Below are 20844 nucleotides of genomic sequence, written 5' to 3'. Positions count from 1 at the left end.
ATCATGAGTTACCTCCTGTATTATACTCCAGAGCTGCACTCACTATTCTGCTGGTTCAGTCACTGTGTACATACATTACTGATCCTGAGTTACATCCTGTATTATACTCCAGAGCTGCACTCGCTATTCTGCTGGTTCAGTCACTGTGTACATACATTACTGATCCTGAGTTACATCCTGTATTATACTCCAGAGCTGCACTCGCTATTCTGCTGGAGCAGTCACTATGTACATACATTACTGATCCTGAGTTACCTCCTGTATTATACTCCAGAGCTGCACTCACTATTCTGCTGGTGCAGTCACTGTGTACATTACATTACTGATCCTGAGTTACCTCCTGTATTATACCCCAGAGCTGCACTCACTATTCTGCTGGTGCAGTCACTGTGTACATACATTACTGATCCTGAGTTACATCCTGTATTATACTGCAGAGCTGCGCTCACTATTCTGGTGCAGTCACTGTGTACATACATTACATTACTGATCCAGAGTTACATCCTGTATTATACTGCAGAGCTGTGCTCACTATTCTGCTGGTGCAGTCACTGTGTACATTCATTACATTACTGATCCTGAGTTACCTCCTGTATTATACCCCAGAGCTGCACTCACTATTCTGCTGGTGCAGTCACTGTGTACATACATTACTGATCCTGAGTTACCTCCTGTATTATACCCCAGAGCTGCACTCACTATTCTGCTGGTGCAGTCACTGTGTACATACATTACTGATCCTGAGTTACATCCTGTATTATACTGCAGAGCTGCGCTCACTATTCTGCTGGTGCAGTCACTGTGTACATACATTACATTACTGATCCAGAGTTACATCCTGTATTATACTGCAGAGCTGTGCTCACTATTCTGCTGGTGCAGTCACTGTGTACATTCATTACATTACTGATCCTGAGTTACCTCCTGTATTATACCCCAGAGCTGCACTCACTATTCTGCTGGTGCAGTCACTGTACACATACATTACTGATCCTGAGTTACATCCTGTATTATACTGCAGAGCTGCGCTCACTATTCTGCTGGTGCAGTCACTGTGTACATACATTACATTACTGATCCAGAGTTACATCCTGTATTATACTGCAGAGCTGCGCTCACTATTCTGCTGGTGCAGTCACTGTGTACATTCATTACATTACTGATCCTGAGTTACCTCCTGTATTATACCCCAGAGCTGCACTCACTATTCTGCTGGTGCAGTCACTGTGTACATACATTACATTACTGATCCTGGGTTACATCCTGTATTATACCCCAGAGCTGCACTCACTATTCTGCTGGTGCAGTCACTGTGTACATACATTACATTACTGATCCTGAGTTACATCCTGTATTATACCCCAGAGCTGCACTCACTATTCTGCTGGTGCAGTCACTGTGTACATACAGTACATTACTGATCCTGAGTTACCTCCTGTATTATACCCCAGAGCTGCACTCACTATTCTGCTGGTGCAGTCACTGTGTACATACATTACATTACTGATCCAGAGTTACATCCTGTATTATACTGCAGAGCTGCGCTCACTATTCTGCTGGTGCAGTCACTGTGTACATACATTACATTACTGATCCAGAGTTACATCCTGTATTATACTGCAGAGCTGCGCTCACTATTCTGCTGGTGCAGTCACTGTGTACATACATTACTGATCCTGAGTTACATCCTGTATTATACTGCAGAGCTGCGCTCACTATTCTGCTGGTGCAGTCACTGTGTACATACATTACATTACTGATCCAGAGTTACATCCTGTATTATACTGCAGAGCTGCGCTCACTATTCTGCTGGTGCAGTCACTGTGTACATACATTACTGATCCAGAGTTACATCCTGTATTATACTGCAGAGCTGCGCTCACTATTCTGCTGGTGCAGTCACTGTGTACATTTATCCTGTACTGGTATAAGGACTTCCCAGAATATGTTCACCAGACAAAGCTCTGTGCAGACACTGAACAAGCAGAGAATGCTGGGAGATTTCAGCTCTGCGGTACAATATGGACACTATTTATGAAGCGATCGTTACTCCGTTGCTCGGGCCTCACGTTGTGGCGGTGCAGTCTCAATTAAAAAAGAGAAGAGCCAGCACTGCCAGTGGTCAGAACGCATAACGTGAGGTGCATATGCACATATCTTACTGCATTCAAAATGAGACATTTAGCAAAATATTGATCAATATATTGAGCCACCCCGCCACGCCAAGGCAATCTCATATGGGGGGTCCTACTCTACATTTTTATTTATTCACTGTGCCATTGCGGCCTCCTAAATGTTTTAAAAGCAAGACCATATCAAATGCATGATGTTCGCCATCTTTTCTGTGTTTATTGTGATTGATCTAGGCTGCTGTGCACACTCACGGCAGCCCCGCCCTGCCCCAGGCTTTAATTTTTGCATCCCTGTCTGAGCCTGCATTGCCCTTCATCTGTGTTTGCTGGTCAGGCAGTGTGTGGAGGTCAAACCTGAGATGTCTGTGTTCAGACCTGGTTGGCCTTTATCTGCACCTGCTCCATCTGGCTGCACGGGAGTGATGCAGATATGCTTCAGGTATGGATTGCATTTGATATGGTCTTGCTTTTAAAACATTTAGGAGGCCGCAATGGCACAGTGAATAAATAAAAATGTAGAGTAGGACCCCCCATATGAGATTGCCTTGGCGTGGCGGGGTGGCTCAATATATTGATCAATATTTTGCTAAACGTCTCATTTTGAATGCAGTAAGATATGTGCATATGCACCTCATGTTATGCGTTCTGACCACTGGCAGTGCTGGCTCTTCTCTTTTTTTATTGCGGTGCAGTCTCAGTATTTCCGCACATTTTATCACCACTAGGGGGCGCTTGACGGTTACAAGGTGGCACCACTGAGCTGCGACTGCCATCGCTCATTAATAATACTGTGGTATCAGGACATTGGGTACAGCACTCCCCTGGTCCGCTCCCGCTCTTACCACCGGTTCCAGGTCCGACACACCCGCATACAGACACAAAGCTCTCTCTGTTCCAAATGTCTAAAAACAGCCAGCCAGACCCCCCTCTGCATCACATGGTCTGTTCCACTGTCCAATGGCAGGGAGTCTGGCTCGGGGCTGTGGGGAGGGGGTCGTACCACGTGTCTCTCTAGCTGGAGGGGAGGCGGTTTAGGCGGAGAGGGCACCAGTGGCCTCTTTAGTATCTGAGTCCTGGACAAGGCCTGCACTGTGTTCCGACCACACGTCGCTTTCCTGACGGCCACACCACCTCCTCTCCGGTTCTCCTTCTCCCGGCCGTTCCCTCGGGGGGACTTCTGTTTGCCATTCCTGGTGCCATTCTGTCCATCTGTGGCTGAGCCCCCTCCTGCTCCTTCCTCGTCTTCCTCTGAGCTAGTGCTGAAGCTGATCCGGGACGATCGTCCCTCGCCCCCTTCACCCGTGTCGCTGCTGCCCCGGGAAGCTTTGGAGTCGGAGTCAGAATCTGAGTCGGAGCTGGAGCTGGAGGTGCTGCTGCGTGCCCGCTCCAACATCTGGCACATCTGCTTGAAGCGCTCGATCTTCTCGCGCTGGTGGGAGCGATCCGTCACCTGGACTGGTTCTGAAGGCGCCTGCGGTTCCTGCCGGACAGAAAGACAGCGGAAGATCAGCACCGCGATCAGAGTGGGAAACACCGAGCACAAACATGGCGGCCCCGCACCGGATAGAGGAGAAAGCAACAGCAAGCACAAAACATGGCAGCCCCACGCGAGACAGAGGAGGGAGCAACACCGAGCACAAAGATGGCGGCCCCGCACCGGATAGAGGAGGAAGCAACAGCAAGCACAAAACATGGCAGCCCCACGTGGGACAGAGGAGGGAGCAACACCGAGCACAAAACATGGCGGCCCCGCACCGGATAGAGGAGGAAGCAACAGCAAGCACAAAACATGGCAGCCCCACGTGGGACAGAGGAGGGAGCAACACCGAGCACAAAACATGGCGGCCCCGCACCGGATAGAGGAGGGACAAACACCGAGCACAAAACATGGCAGCCCCACGCGAGACAGAGGAGGGAGCAACACCGAGCACAAAACATGGCGGCCCCGCACCGGATAGAGGAGGGAGCAACAGCAAGCACAAAACATGGCAACCCCACGCGAGACAGAGGAGGGAGCAACACCGAGCACAAAACATGGCGGCCCTGCACCGGATAGAGGAGGGAGCAACACAGAGCACAAACATGGCGGCCCCGCACCGGATATAGAGGAGGAAGCAACAGCGAGCACAAACATGGCGGCCCCGCACCGGATAGAGGAGGGAGCAACACAGAGCACAAACATGGCGGCCCCGCACCGGATATAGAGGAGGAAGCAACAGCGAGCACAAACATGGCGGCCCCGCACCGGATAGAGGAGGGAGCAACACAGAGCACAAACATGGCGGCCCCGCACCGGATATAGAGGAGGAAGCAACAGCAAGCACAAAACATGTAAGAGCAAAGGACAGCAAAATGTGCTGGAGTGGTTAGTCAAAATCATGATAATCTAGATGTGTTGGTAATCACAACCAAGATTCCAGCACACGATGGACAGTGTAGAACACACTGCATATCAAATACAACAACTGACCAAAAAAGCAGTAAAAAAAGTTCTAATACCATATAATGAAGTGCAAAATAATTTTATTGAAGGATGAGAACAGCAAAACACAACTAAAAAGTGACATTGGCAAGAAAACAAAAGGCCGGGTGACAATGGTTGCTCCGAAAGAGTAATCATAAAACTACATAATCATCCTGGAGTACCTCATAAGTCTAAACATAGGCAGTGCTGACCCAAGGATATGACCATATTGTAAAGGAGAAAGTTCCCAGCAGAGTAATATAAAGCAATGATAAAGCAATAATGAAGGGGAACACTTACTCAGTATGGGAGCAACAAGTGGGACCACGGCCAAACCCAAACGCGCGTTTCGGCACTTGTGCCTTCCCCTGCGCAGCACAGAGGAGGAGCATCAGCGAGCACAAACACGGCGGCCCCACATGGGACAGAGGAGGGAGCAACACCAAGCACAAACATGACGGACCAGCACCGAACAGAGGAGGGAGCAACACCGAGCACAAACATGGCGGCCCCGCGCAGCACAGAGGAGGGAGCAACACCGAGCACAAACATGGCGGCCCAGCACCGGACAGAGGAGGGAGCAACACCGAGCACAAACATGGCGGCCCTGCGCGGGACAGAGGAGGGAGCAACACCGAGCACAAACATGGCGGCCCTGCGCGGGACAGAGGAGGGAGCAACACCGAGCGCAAACATGGCGGCCCTGCGCGGGACAGAGAAGGGAGCAACACCGAGCACAAACATGGCGGCCCCGCGCGGGACGGAGTGCGATCAGAGAGCACAAACATGGCGGCCCCGCACCGGACAGAAAGCGCATCAGAGGGGTGAACACTGAGCAGAAGCATAGGGGGCACTGCACTGGACGCACCTTTTTGATTTTCTTATCCTTCTCTGCCTTCACCTGTAAACAAATGAAAACAGAAAAGGATCAGATAGGGACAACAAAAAAAAAAAAAAAAAAAAAAAAAAAAAGCGCTACGGGGTGGGGTGACAGATGAGCCATGCGCCCACCTTCTTCTTGACTCCCGCTTCCTGCACCGGATCCTTCTTCCTTTTATGTCCCTGGTTCTCGTCGGGGGGCTTCTTCCTCCCAGGGGCCGGGTCATCTGTGAGTTTCCACCGCACAGCTTCTTCTCTGTTGTCCAAGCGCCGTTTACCTGAACTGTCCAACGGATCCTGCGGAAGAGCGAGAGCAGACATGCCGGATTACTGGACCGCCCGAATAATCGCGCCTAACCCCTAAAGGACAGGATTTTTTTTTTTTTTTTTTTTTTTTTTAAAAGGCTGCTTGCTGTGGTGGGCAATGGCACCACGACAAGATGAGAGGGAGATAATGATCATCATTGCAGACAGGGGGAATTTTTTTACCCCACAATAAAACAACTTGGGAAGGAGGGAACCTTTGGATTTTCATTTCACCATCTACTAAGAGCCAAAGCTTTTTTTTTTTCCTCACTACACACAGTGCTTTGATAATGTCTTAATACCCCATGAACTTTTCAACATTACTCCCACAACCTTTTAATTTTTTTGTGACAACACAAAGTAGTAAGAATCTGACGTGTAAAAGAAACAAAAAGTGAGGTTTTCTAATTATTAAAAAAAAATAAATATATATATAAATCTGACCATTGTTCTGTGCATTAATATTCAGCCCCCTATAGTCTGATGCTCCTAAATAAATCCTGAGTGACCAATCGTCCCCATTAGTCACATACCATATTTTTCGGATTATTTTTTTAGGAAAATGGAGGTGTGTCTTATAATGTGCATACGATATACCTTACCAGTACCATCGCTACAGGCCACAGGCTGGGATGAGGGGGTGTCCGACAGTGCTACGGGGGTGTCAGGCGGTGCTGCTGGGGGCGCTGCCGACATTTTGTGAAAGGTCAGAGCTCCCCCGCAGTTTCATGGCTTCCTGTGCCATGGACTCCGGGAAAATGGCCACCGGGGGCGGCGCATGCACAGATGAGATCCCCCACAGGGCACCCGCACACCTCTGTAGCACCCGCAGCAGCACCACCAGACATCCCTGCAGCACCGGAAACACCCGCAGCAGCGCGCCGCACATCAGAACTCCCCCTCATCTCAGCCTGCGACATCACCCCACTCCTACTTCCTCCAGCAGAGACCCTGGGACCCCGCGTCACCGCAGCCACCACCCCAGGTAAGCAATAAGACGCATGGATTATAAGAAGCACCACCAAGTTTCCTATTTTTCTCCTCAAAATTTGGAGTGCGTCTTATAATCCGGAGCATCTCATAACCTGAAAAATACGGTAATTAGTACATTGTGTCCACCTGGGTGTGATCTCTCCTCAGTATAATTACAGCTGGTCTGTGGAGAACATCACTGATCAAAACGACATCATGAAAACCAAAAGGAGCCCATCAGACAGGTTAGGGTTAAAGTTGGAGAAGAAAGCAGGGTTAGGTTATTGTAAAAAAAAAAAAAAAAAAAAAATAGCCCAAGTTCTGAACATCTCATGGAGCAATGTATAAATATCATCCAAAAATGTAAGGCGTATGGCACAACTGCAAACCTACCACGACATGGCCACCCACCTAACCTGACATCCCAAGCATGGAGAGCACTAATTAGAGAAGCAGCATAGAAGCTCATGGTCACTGGAGGAGCTGCAGAAATCCACAGCTCAGGGGGTGAATCTCTCCACAAGACAACATATATGCCACAAATCTGGCCTTTATAGAAGAGTGGCAAGAAAAACATTTTTGAAAGCCATAAAGAAGTCCCATGTAGAGGACACAGCGAGCATGTGGAAGAATGTGCTCTGGTCAGATGAGACTAAAGGAGAACTATTTGGGCTACAAACAAAACTGTGTGTGGTGGAAAACTAAACACTACACATCACCCTGAAAACACCATCCCCATTGTCACACATGGTGGTGGCCGCATCCTGCTGTGGGGAGGATTTTCTACAGCAGGGAAGTTGGTCAGAGGTGATGGGAAGATGGATCGGGCTAAATACAGAGGGCAATCGTGGAGCAAAACCTGTTAGAGGCTGCAGGAGACCTAAGGGGGTATAGGTTCACTTTCTATCAGGACAACGACCCTAAGGCTAAGTGCACACGTACCGGAACTCTCGCGGAAATTACAGCGAGAATTCCGGAATTACAGTCCCCGGGAAAATCGCATTTTAAATTCCGCGATTTTCCCCGCAGAAAAACTAGCATTTGGCAAAGGGAATTAAGCTTGCAAAATGCTAGCGTTTTCCAAGCGATCTGTAGCATCGCTTGGAGAACTGATTGACAGGTTGGTCACACTCGTCAAACATAGTGTTTGACAAGTGTGACCAACTTTTTACTACTGAGGCCACCTATGCAGCATCAGTAGAATCATAGAATCGTAGAGTTGGAAGGGACCTCCTGGGCCATCTGGTCCAACCCCCTGCTCAAAGCAGTAGTAAAAGATAGAATGTAAAAAAAAAAATAAAAAATAGTGTTATTCTCACCTTCCGACGTCCCGCGCATCCGTTCCCAGTAATCCTTTGCGAAAATGCCCGTGATGACGTCCGTTCTCGCGGGATCGCGATGTCTCGCGGTAATTCGCGATGACATCGCGCGAATGACCGCGAGACTTCTCGATCCCGCGAGAACGGACGCCATCGCGGGCATTTTCGCAAAGGACTACTGGGAACAAGAGCGTGAAGAGAAGCGGGAAGGCTGTGCGGGACGTCGGAGGGTGAGAATAACAATATTTTTTATTTTTAAATTCTATTTTTTACAGGGATATGGTACCCAGAGCCCGGAGGACAGTCTCCTCTCCTCCGGACAGTGGGAACCATCCGCAAATGTTCTGCTTACTTTCCGCATGGTGTGCACAACCACATGCGGGAAGTAAGCGGAACAATGCATTCCTATGGGTGCGGGATCGCCGCGATTCCGCAAATTAATGAGCATGCTGCGGTTTTTACCGCAAAGCGATTCCGCCGCGGTAAAAACCGCAGCATTAGCACAGCATTGCGGAATCCCATAGGAATGCATGGGATGCTTATTTTTCGCGGCAAAATCGCGCGGTTAAAACCGCCGCGGAAACGCGAAAAAAACGCCACGTGTGAACTCAGCCTAAACATCCTGCCAGAGATACAATGAAGGGATTAGATCAGAGCATATTCCTGTGTGCGAACGGCGCAGTCACAGTCCAGACCCAGAAAATTACTGATCGCAGACCTCTCCATCCAATGTCACTGCGCAAGAGCAAAGTGTGACCCCTAGATCTGCTAAGCCGGGAGAGACAGACCCCAAAAGACTGCAGAGAAAGATGGTCATACAAAGTACTGACTCAGGGGGCTGAAGACTAATGCACGGCTCAATTGTCAGATTTATATTTGCATAATTTATTAGAAAATCATTTCCGTATCATTTTCTTTACACGTCACAAATGCTTGGACTTCGTGTTGGTGTCACATAAAGTACATGCAGGTTTGTGGGGGTAACATTAAAAAAAAAAAAAAAAAAAGAATTGGGAAAAGTTCATGGGGCATGAAGAACCAACATACCAATAAAGCCCACAGACAGCAGTGAAGCAGTGTTTTGGCTGCAAGATCCCCTCCTCCCCGGCAGTACGACGGGCTGACATTACATGGGCGCTTAGTTTTCGGATTTTCACTGCTGAGATGAAGGCGACTGTCGTACACACATTGGGAGACACCGCACCTGCAGGAGGGGTGCAGCCAGCACAGGAGCCGCACTCCTTCCCCGCACTTACCTTACATGTGCGGCCTTCTCTCACGCAGCGCGGACACTCCCAGCAGTTGGGGATTTCTGTGTCAATAACGGCTTCAGCTTTACCCATCTGAGGAGAGAAGGTGAGTCGGTTACATTCACTGACAGTAAGCAAAGATTTGGATGAAATGTTTGGGACTTTCTTCAGTTCCTCACCATGATCCCTTATAATCGTACGGCTGCAATCACAACCATGCACTCCCCTCCCCCAACTGTAAACTGTCAGCAAAGTGGAGAATGCTTCCTCTGACGTAAAAAAAAAAAAAAACGACAAGAACACCGGGCCGAGACCATCAGCAATGGGTCCAGATTCCCCACCACCTTCCGGAGCCGTGAGCGCCCAGCACCTGATCTAATCACCCCGGCCTCATCCGTGGCGTCAGGTGAGCAGAAAACTGATCACATCCCCAGAGAACCAGGAAGTGATCACCAGATCCCTAAGGAGGCCTGAGAGCAACCCCCACCAGTGACCGCAGGAGATCAGGTGTAGGGGGCGAGTAACAGCTGGAGGTCTCCAAGATGTCACCTCTACTGGCCTGAAGGAAAAGTGTGATTGGGGCCAAGGCCCAGGAGCAGCCGAGGTGTTGCCCACAGCGCAGAAGCAGTGCCCAAGGCCCATGAGCGGCCGAGGGGTGCCCAAAGTGCAGGAGCGGCTGGTGAGGGTACCCAAAGCACAGGAGCGGCCGAGGCGTTGCCCACAGCGCAGAAGCAGTGCCCAAGGCCCAGGAGATGCCCAAAGCGCAGGAGCAGTGCCCGAGGCCTATGAGCGGCCGGGGGGTGACCAAAGAGCAGGAGCGGTGCCTGAGGCCCAGGAGCGCCCGGGGGATGCCCAAAGCGCAGGAGCGGTGCCCGAGGCCCAGGAGTGGCCGGGGAGGGTGCCTGAGGCCCAGGAGTGGTGCCCGAGACCCAGGAGCAGTCGAGGAGGGCGCCCAAAGCGCAGGAGCGGCCGAGAAGGGTGCCCAAAGCGCAGGAGCGGTGCCCGAGGTGTACGGTGGCACAGCCTGTGGATGCTACTAATAAACCCACTTTACAGTGCAGGGTGGGTTGTTTCGGCAGGGTCCAAGGTCGGACTGTACCTTGATGCAGCCGGGGTGGACGATCTCGTTGCAGATGGTACACTCCATGAGCGACAGGTTGAACTTTTGCTCCTCGTCCTGAACGGTGTCCTCCTTCCCGGCGTCTCCACAGAGGAGACAGACGGCCGTGTGTGGTAGGACGGGCTGTGGAGGAAAGGAGAATGGCGTCAGTACCGTGCTCTCTGTGCCGCCACCGCCGTGCTGCCCCCGTCCCCGCTCCTTACCGCCGTGCACTGCCTCTTCAGACAGGACTGCTTCATCCGTCCGGGGCCCCCGAATTTCTTCATGTCTTTGCAGAAGTTGCACTCTCCGCACTCGCTGCGCACACAGGCCTCGCACTTCCGGCAGCGCGTCCTCCTGCGCCGCGCAGCCCCCAGACCCTTCCCCGACATCTCCCGGACGAGGCCTCAGCTGCGGCCGCACCTGCGGGGCAGAGACGTTACACCGGGGGGACGGTGGCGCCCGGAGCAGCGCGCTCACAGACGGACGCCATGTCGGCTGCCACTCACCTGCTCCTCGCTGCTGACCGAGCCTGCCCGCGGCTCATGATCACAATCCGGGGGTCTTCTCGGGGGCGATCAGTAACAGTGGCCCACCATGCTACACGGGGGAGGGGGCCATACCCCAGAGCTATCACAGGACCCCCGCCCGCTACTCTCCCAGCATCCTCCAGGAGAGGGGTGTGCACCCCAATAATACAGGCCACGAGCCCCCAGGACCCTCCAGGAGCAGCTGCCCCCCCAGCCCGGCGGCTCCCCCTCTCTGCACGGGGCTGCGGATCTCCCTGTAGTCACCGGCGCCTCCTCCTCCCCTCTATGGCTGCCTCATCCTCTGCTCGCTGTCCCCGGCGCTCCTCTTATACAAGCAGCACGGACTGACTCCGGCAGGGGCCCCTGATTCCCGAAACTAGGCCCTTAACCAGCTGCCCCCAGTTCGCAGCCTGCCTTCCCCTCACATTCACACTCACACACACAACAATACCACATCCAACATGGCCGCCCAGTGGGAAAGGCTACAGCTCCCGCCCACAGAGCCGCGGGGCACGCCGGGAACTGTGGTCTTCACCAGAGTTCTAGTCCCATTCTCTGCTATGGGAAGGCGGAAGCTCGCGGGACTACAAGCAAGATGGCGGCGGTGGTGTGGCCGCGGAGGACGCGTGGAAATGTAGTCTTGGGAGGGGGGATGCGAAGAGGAAAAGGAAGTGTCCGACTTCCGGGACTTTCCCGGTCACCTGCTGGGAAATGTAGTTTTTTTTTATATTTCTGATTTTTTTTCTAGTCCTTTGCAGTAAAATAGGTCATGATGACCCCAGAGAGAAGTCACTGCATGTATGAGGAGAAGTCACTGCATGTATGAGGAGAAGTCACTGCATGTATGAGGAGAAGTCAGTATATGTATGAGGAGAAGTCACTGCATGTATGAGGAGAAGTCAGTATATGTATGAGGAGAAGTCAGTGTATGTATGAGGAGAAGTCACTGCATGTATGAGGAGAAGTCAGTGTATGTATGAGGAGAAGTCACTGCATGTATGAGGAGAAGTCACTGCATGTATGAGGAGAAGTCAGTGTATGTATGAGGAGAAGTCAGTATATGTATGAGGAGAAGTCAGTATATGTATGAGGAGAAGTCAGTGTATGTATGAGGAGAAGTCAGTGTATGTATGAGGAGAAGTCACTGCATGTATGAGGAGAAGTCACTGCATGTATGAGGAGAAGTCACTGCATGTATGAGGAGAAGTCAGTGTATGTATGAGGAGAAGTCAGTATATGTATGAGGAGAAGTCAGTATATGTATGAGGAGAAGTCAGTGTATGTATGAGGAGAAGTCAGTGTATGTATGAGGAGAAGTCACTGCATGTATGAGGAGAAGTCACTGCATGTATGAGGAGAAGTCACTGCATGTATGAGGAGAAGTCAGTGTATGTATGAGGAGAAGTCAGTATATGTATGAGGAGAAGTCAGTATATGTATGAGGAGAAGTCACTGCATGTATGAGGAGAAGTCACTGCATGTATGAGGAGAAGTCACTGCATGTATGAGGAGAAGTCAGTATATGTATGAGGAGAAGTCAGTGTATGTATGAGGAGAAGTCACTGCATGTATGAGGAGAAGTCACTGCATGTATGAGGAGAAGTCAGTATATGTATGAGGAGAAGTCAGTATATGTATGAGGAGAAGTCAGTATATGTATGAGGAGAAGTCAGTGTATGTATGAGGAGAAGTCAGTGTATGTATGAGGAGAAGTCACTGCATGTATGAGGAGAAGTCAGTGTATGTATGAGGAGAAGTCAGTGTATGTATGAGGAGAAGTCACTGCATGTATGAGGAGAAGTCACTGCATGTATGAGGAGAAGTCAGTGTATGTATGAGGAGAAGTCACTGCATGTATGAGGAGAAGTCAGTGTATGTATGAGGAGAAGTCAGTGTATGTATGAGGAGAAGTCACTGCATGTATGAGGAGAAGTCAGTATATGTATGAGGAGAAGTCAGTGTATGTATGAGGAGAAGTCAGTATATGTATGAGGAGAAGTCACTGCATGTATGAGGAGAAGTCAGTGTATGTATGAGGAGAAGTCACTGCATGTATGAGGAGAAGTCAGTGTATGTATGAGGAGAAGTCACTGCATGTATGAGGAGAAGTCACTGCATGTATGAGGAGAAGTCACTGCATGTATGAGGAGAAGTCAGTATATGTATGAGGAGAAGTCAGTGTATGTATGAGGAGAAGTCAGTATATGTATGAGGAGAAGTCACTGCATGTATGAGGAGAAGTCACTGCATGTATGAGGAGAAGTCACTGCATGTATGAGGAGAAGTCACTGCATGTATGAGGAGAAGTCAGTATATGTATGAGGAGAAGTCAGTGTATGTATGAGGAGAAGTCAGTATATGTATGAGGAGAAGTCACTGCATGTATGAGGAGAAGTCAGTGTATGTATGAGGAGAAGTCAGTGTATGTATGAGGAGAAGTCAGTGTATGTATGAGGAGAAGTCACTGCATGTATGAGGAGAAGTCACTGCATGTATGAGGAGAAGTCAGTGTATGTATGAGGAGAAGTCAGTATATGTATGAGGAGAAGTCACTGCATGTATGAGGAGAAGTCAGTGTATGTATGAGGAGAAGTCAGTGTATGTATGAGGAGAAGTCACTGCATGTATGAGGAGAAGTCACTGCATGTATGAGGAGAAGTCAGTGTATGTATGAGGAGAAGTCACTGCATGTATGAGGAGAAGTCAGTGTATGTATGAGGAGAAGTCAGTATATGTATGAGGAGAAATCACTGCATGTATGAGGAGAAGTCACTGCATGTATGAGGAGAAGTCAGTGTATGTATGAGGAGAAGTCACTGCATGTATGAGGAGAAGTCAGTGTATGTATGAGGAGAAGTCAGTGTATGTATGAGGAGAAGTCACTGCATGTATGAGGAGAAGTCACAGCATGTATGAGGAGAAGTCAGTGTATGTATGAGGAGAAGTCAGTGTATGTATGAGGAGAAGTCACTGCATGTATGAGGAGAAGTCACTGCATGTATGAGGAGAAGTCACTGCATGTATGAGGAGAAGTCAGTGTATGTATGAGGAGAAGTCAGTGTATGTATGAGGAGAAGTCAGTGTATGTATGAGGAGAAGTCAGTGCATGTATGAGGAGAAGTCAGTGTATGTATGAGGAGAAGTCAGTGTATGTATGAGGAGAAGTCAGTGTATGTATGAGGAGAAGTCACTGCATGTATGAGGAGAAGTCACTGCATGTATGAGGAGAAGTCAGTATATGTATGAGGAGAAGTCACTGCATGTATGAGGAGAAGTCAGTGTATGTATGAGGAGAAGTCACAGCATGTATGAGGAGAAGTCAGTGTATGTATGAGGAGAAGTCAGTGTATGTATGAGGAGAAGTCAGTGTATGTATGAGGAGAAGTCACTGCATGTATGAGGAGAAGTCAGTGTATGTATGAGGAGAAGTCAGTGTATGTATGAGGAGAAGTCACTGCATGTATGAGGAGAAGTCAGTGTATGTATGAGGAGAAGTCACTGCATGTATGAGGAGAAGTCAGTGTATGTATGAGGAGAAGTCAGTGTATGTATGAGGAGAAGTCAGTGTATGTATGAGGAGAAGTCAGTGTATGTATGAGGAGAAGTCAGTGTATGTATGAGGAGAAGTCACTGCATGTATGAGGAGAAGTCAGTGTATGTATGAGGAGAAGTCAGTGTATGTATGAGGAGAAGTCACTGCATGTATGAGGAGAAGTCAGTGTATGTATGAGGAGAAGTCAGTGTATGTATGAGGAGAAGTCAGTGCAGGTATGAGGAGAAGTCAGTGTATGTATGAGGAGAAGTCACTGCATGTATGAGGAGAAGTCAGTATATGTATGAGGAGAAGTCAGTATATGTATGAGGAGAAGTCACTGCATGTATGAGGAGAAGTCAGTGTATGTATGAGGAGAAGTCAGTATATGTATGAGGAGAAGTCACTGCATGTATGAGGAGAAGTCAGTGTATGTATGAGGAGAAGTCAGTGTATGTATGAGGAGAAGTCAGTGTATGTATGAGGAGAAGTCAGTATATGTATGAGGAGAAGTCACTGTATGTATGAGGAGAAGTCAGTGTATGTATGAGGAGAAGTCAGTGTATGTATGAGGAGAAGTCACTGCATGTATGAGGAGAAGTCAGTGTATGTATGAGGAGAAGTCACTGCATGTATGAGGAGAAGTCAGTGTATGTATGAGGAGAAGTCAGTGTATGTATGAGGAGAAGTCAGTGTATGTATGAGGAGAAGTCAGTGTATGTATGAGGAGAAGTCAGTGTATGTATGAGGAGAAGTCACTGCATGTATGAGGAGAAGTCAGTGTATTTATGAGGAGAAGTCAGTGTATGTATGAGGAGAAGTCACTGCATGTATGAGGAGAAGTCAGTGTATGTATGAGGAGAAGTCAGTGTATGTATGAGGAGAAGTCACTGCATGTAAGAGGAGAAGTCAGTGTATGTATGAGGAGAAGTCAGTGTATGTATGAGGAGAAGTCACTGCATGTAAGAGGAGAAGTCAGTGTATGTATGAGGAGAAGTCAGTGTATGTATGAGGAGAAGTCACTGCATGTATGAGGAGAAGTCAGTGTATGTATGAGGAGAAGTCAGTGTATGTATGAGGAGAAGTCACTGCATGTATGAGGAGAAGTCAGTGTATGTATGAGGAGAAGTCAGTGTATGTATGAGGAGAAGTCACTGCATGTATGAGGAGAAGTCAGTGTATGTATGAGGAGAAGTCACTGCATGTATGAGGAGAAGTCAGTGTATGTGTGAGGAGAAGTCAGTGTATGTATGAGGAGAAGTCACTGCATGTAAGAGGAGAAGTCAGTGTATGTATGAGGAGAAGTCAGTGTATGTATGAGGAGAAGTCACTGCATGTATGAGGAGAAGTCAGTGTATGTATGAGGAGAAGTCAGTGTATGTATGAGGAGAAGTCACTGCATGTAAGAGGAGAAGTCAGTGTATGTATGAGGAGAAGTCAGTGTATGTATGAGGAGAAGTCACTGCATGTATGAGGAGAAGTCAGTGTATGTATGAGGAGAAGTCAGTGTATGTATGAGGAGAAGTCACTGCATGTAAGAGGAGAAGTCAGTGTATGTATGAGGAGAAGTCAGTGTATGTATGAGGAGAAGTCACTGCATGTATGAGGAGAAGTCAGTGTATGTATGAGGAGAAGTCAGTGTATGTATGAGGAGAAGTCAGTATATGTATGAGGAGAAGTCACTGCATGTATGAGGAGAAGTCACTGCATGTATGAGGAGAAGTCACTGCATGTATGAGGAGAAGTCACTGCATGTATGAGGAGAAGTCAGTGTATGTATGAGGAGAAGTCACTGCATGTATGAGGAGAAGTCAGTGTATGTATGAGGAGAAGTCAGTGTATGTATGAGGAGAAGTCAGTGTATGTATGAGGAGAAGTCAGTATATGTATGAGGAGAAGTCAGTGTATGTATGAGGAGAAGTCAGTATATGTATGAGGAGAAGTCACTGCATGTATGAGGAGAAGTCAGTGTATGTATGAGGAGAAGTCACTGCATGTATGAGGAGAAGTCAGTGTATTTATGAGGAGAAGTCACTGCATGTATGAGGAGAAGTCAGTGTATGTATGAGGAGAAGTCACTGCATGTATGAGGAGAAGTCAGTGTATGTATGAGGAGAAGTCACTGCATGTATGAGGAGAAGTCACTGCATGTATGAGGAGAAGTCACTGCATGTATGAGAAGTCAGTGTATGTATGAGGAGAAGTCACTGCATGTATGAGGAGAAGTCACTGCATGTATGAGGAGAAGTCAGTGTATGTATGAGGAGAAGTCAGTGTATGTATGAGGAGAAGTCAGTATATGTATGAGGAGAAGTCAGTATGTATGAGGAGAAGTCACTGCATGTATGAGGAGAAGTCAGTGTATGTATGAGGAGAAGTCAGTGTATGTATGAGGAGAAGTCAGTGTATGTATGAGGAGAAGTCAGTGTATGTATGAGGAGAAGTCAGTGTATGTATGAGGAGAAGTCAGTGTATGTATGAGGAGAAGTCAGTGTATGTATGAGGAGAAGTCAGTATATGTATGAGGAGAAGTCAGTGTATGTATGAGGAGAAGTCAGTGCATGTATGAGGAGAAGTCAGTGTATGTGTGAGAAGTCAGTGTATGTATGAGGAGAAGTCAGTGTATGTATGAGGAGAAGTCAGTATATGTATGAGGAGAAGTCAGTGTATGTATGAGGAGAAGTCAGTATATGTATGAGGAGAAGTCACTGCATGTATGAGGAGAAGTCAGTGTATGTATGAGGAGAAGTCAGTGTATGTATGAGGAGAAGTCAGTGTATGTATGAGGAGAAGTCAGTATATGTATGAGGAGAAGTCACTGCATGTATGAGGAGAAGTCAGTGTATGTATGAGGAGAAGTCACTGCATGTATGAGGAGAAGTCAGTATATGTATGAGGAGAAGTCACTGCATGTATGAGGAGAAGTCAGTGTATGTATGAGGAGAAGTCAGTGTATGTATGAGGAGAAGTCAGTGTATGTATGAGGAGAAGTCAGTGTATGTATGAGGAGAAGTCAGTATATGTATGAGGAGAAGTCAGTATGTATGAGGAGAAGTCACTGCATGTATGAGGAGAAGTCAGTGAATGTATGAGGAGAAGTCAGTGTATGTATGAGGAGAAGTCAGTATATGTATGAGGAGAAGTCAGTATGTATGAGGAGAAGTCACTGCATGTATGAGGAGAAGTCAGTGTATGTATGAGGAGAAGTCAGTGTATGTATGAGGAGAAGTCAGTGTATGTATGAGGAGAAGTCAGTGTATGTATGAGGAGAAGTCAGTATATGTATGAGGAGAAGTCACTGCATGTATGAGGAGAAGTCAGTGTATGTATGAGGAGAAGTCAGTGTATGTATGAGGAGAAGTCAGTGTATGTATGAGGAGAAGTCAGTATATGTATGAGGAGAAGTCAGTGTATGTATGAGGAGAAGTCAGTGCATGTATGAGGAGAAGTCAGTGTATGTGTGAGGAGAAGTCAGTGTATGTATGAGGAGAAGTCAGTGTATGTATGAGGAGAAGTCAGTATATGTATGAGGAGAAGTCAGTGTATGTATGAGGAGAAGTCAGTATATGTATGAGGAGAAGTCACTGCATGTATGAGGAGAAGTCAGTGTATGTATGAGGAGAAGTCACTGTATGTATGAGGAGAAGTCAGTGTATGTATGAGGAGAAGTCAGTATATGTATGAGGAGAAGTCACTGCATGTATGAGGAGAAGTCAGTATATGTATGAGGAGAAGTCACTGCATGTATGAGGAGAAGTCAGTGTATGTATGAGGAGAAGTCAGTGTATGTATGAGGAGAAGTCAGTGTATGTATGAGGAGAAGTCAGTATATGTATGAGGAGAAGTCACTGCATGTATGAGGAGAAGTCAGTGTATGTATGAGGAGAAGTCACTGCATGTATGAGGAGAAGTCAGTGTATGTATGAGGAGAAGTCACTGCATGTATGAGGAGAAGTCAGTGTATGTATGAGGAGAAGTCACTGCATGTATGAGGAGAAGTCAGTGTATGTATGAGAAGTCACTGCATGTATGAGGAGAAGTCACTGCATGTATGAGGAGAAGTCACTGCATGTATGAGGAGAAGTCAGTGTATGTATGAGGAGAAGTCACTGCATGTATGAGGAGAAGTCAGTGTATGTATGAGGAGAAGTCAGTGTATGTATGAGGAGAAGTCAGTATATGTATGAGGAGAAGTCAGTATGTATGAGGAGAAGTCACTGCATGTATGAGGAGAAGTCAGTGTATGTATGAGGAGAAGTCACTGCATGTATGAGGAGAAGTCAGTGTATGTATGAGTAGAAGTCAGTGTATGTATGAGGAGAAGTCAGTGTATGTATGAGGAGAAGTCAGTATATGTATGAGGAGAAGTCACTGCATGTATGAGGAGAAGTCACTGCATGTATGAGGAGAAGTCAGTGTATGTATGAGGAGAAGTCACTGCATGTATGAGGAGAAGTCAGTGTATGTATGAGGAGAAGTCAGTGTATGTATGAGGAGAAGTCAGTGCATGTATGAGGAGAAGTCAGTATATGTATGAGGAGAAGTCACTGCATGTATGAGGAGAAGTCAGTGTATGTATGAGGAGAAGTCAGTGTATGTATGAGGAGAAGTCAGTGTATGTATGAGGAGAAGTCACTGCATGTATGAGGAGAAGTCAGTGTATGTATGAGGAGAAGTCAGTGTATGTATGAGGAGAAGTCAGTGTATGTATGAGGAGAAGTCAGTGTATGTGTGAGGAGAAGTCACTGCATGTATGAGGAGAAGTCACTGCATGTATGAGGAGAAGTCAGTGTATGTATGAGGAGAAGTCACTGCATGTATGAGGAGAAGTCACTGCATGTATGAGGAGAAGTCAGTGTATGTATGAGGAGAAGTCAGTATATGTATGAGGAGAAGTCAGTGTATGTATGAGGAGAAGTCACTGCATGTATGAGGAGAAGTCAGTGTATGTATGAGGAGAAGTCAGTGTATGTATGAGGAGAAGTCAGTGTATGTATGAGGAGAAGTCAGTATATGTATGAGGAGAAGTCACTGCATGTATGAGGAGAAGTCAGTGTATGTATGAGGAGAAGTCAGTGTATGTATGAGGAGAAGTCAGTATATGTATGAGGAGAAGTCACTGCATGTATGAGGAGAAGTCAGTGTATGTATGAGGAGAAGTCAGTGTATGTATGAGGAGAAGTCAGTGTATGTATGAGGAGAAGTCAGTGTATGTATGAGGAGAAGTCACTGCATGTATGAGGAGAAGTCAGTGTATGTATGAGGAGAAGTCAGTGTATGTATGAGGAGAAGTCACTGCATGTATGAGGAGAAGTCAGTGTATGTATGGAAGAGAAGTCAGTGTATGTATGAGGAGAAGTCAGTGTATGTATGAGGAGAAGTCACTGCATGTATGAGAAGTCAGTGTATGTATGAGGAGAAGTCAGTGTATGTATGAGGAGAAGTCAGTGTATGTATGAGGAGAAGTCAGTGTATGTATGAGGAGAAGTCAGTGTATGTATGAGGAGAAGTCACTGCATGTATGAGGAGAAGTCAGTGTATGTATGAGGAGAAGTCAGTGTATGTATGAGGAGAAGTCAGTATATGTATGAGGAGAAGTCACTGCATGTATGAGGAGAAGTCAGTGTATGTATGAGGAGAAGTCACTGCATGTATGAGGAGAAGTCAGTATATGTATGAGGAGAAGTCACTGCATGTATGAGGAGAAGTCAGTATATGTATGAGGAGAAGTCACTGCATGTATGAGGAGAAGTCAGTGTATGTATGAGGAGAAGTCACTGCATGTATGAGGAGAATTCAGTATATGTATGAGGAGAAGTCACTGCATGTATGAGGAGAAGTCAGTGTATGTATGAGGAGAAGTCAGTGTATGTATGAGAAGTCAGTATATGTATGAGGAGAAGTCAGTGTATGTATGAGGAGAAGTCACTGCATGTATGAGGAGAAGTCAGTGTATGTATGAGGAGAAGTCAGTGTATGTATGAGAAGTCACTGCATGTATGAGGAGAAGTCAGTGTATGTATGAGGAGAAGTCACTGCATGTATGAGGAGAATTCAGTATATGTATGAGGAGAATTCAGTGCATGTATGAGGAGAAGTCAGTGTATGTATGAGGAGAAGTCAGTGTATGTATGAGGAGAAGTCACTGCATGTATGAGGAGAATTCAGTATATGTATGAGGAGAAGTCACTGCATGTATGAGGAGAAGTCAGTGTATGTATGAGAAGTCAGTGTATGTATGAGGAGAAGTCAGTTTATGAGGAGAAGTCAGTGTATGTATGAGGAGAAGTCAGTATATGTATGAGGAGAAGTCACTGCATGTATGAGGAGAAGTCAGTGTATGTATGAGGAGAAGTCAGTA

At 47.3% G+C, this 20844-nt stretch overlaps 1 protein-coding gene across 2 annotated transcripts in view; it reads right to left on the bottom strand.

Moving 5' to 3' along the window:
• FBXL19 (F-box and leucine rich repeat protein 19) overlaps positions 1 to 11496 on the bottom strand; it is a 34616-nt gene extending 23120 nt beyond the window's left edge. The window contains exons 1-7 of one of the 2 annotated variants that reach the window (XR_012220531.1): positions 10931 to 11495; positions 10646 to 10844; positions 10422 to 10565; positions 9329 to 9415; positions 5608 to 5772; positions 5465 to 5497; positions 2975 to 3612 (exon numbers count right to left, since the gene is read on the bottom strand). Coding sequence is in view for 1 of the 2 variants with exons in the window: in XM_073547463.1 (XP_073403564.1) it covers positions 2975 to 3612; positions 5465 to 5497; positions 5608 to 5772; positions 9329 to 9415; positions 10422 to 10565; positions 10646 to 10813 (1235 nt within the window). In the remaining variant the exon portion in view is untranslated. Of the gene's footprint in view, positions 1 to 2974; positions 3613 to 5464; positions 5498 to 5607; positions 5773 to 9328; positions 9416 to 10421; positions 10566 to 10645; positions 10845 to 10930 lie in introns of both variants that reach the window. The other variant, XM_073547463.1, reaches the window with a different exon arrangement.
• Positions 11497 to 20844: the final 9348 nt, after the last annotated feature.

Source organism: Dendrobates tinctorius, unplaced genomic scaffold, assembly GCF_039654945.1.
Source record: "Dendrobates tinctorius isolate UK_male_01 unplaced genomic scaffold, ASM3965494v1 ptg000152l, whole genome shotgun sequence".
NCBI lineage: Eukaryota > Metazoa > Chordata > Amphibia > Anura > Dendrobatidae > Dendrobates > Dendrobates tinctorius.
This window is presented reverse-complemented; position numbering and strand designations above follow the sequence as displayed.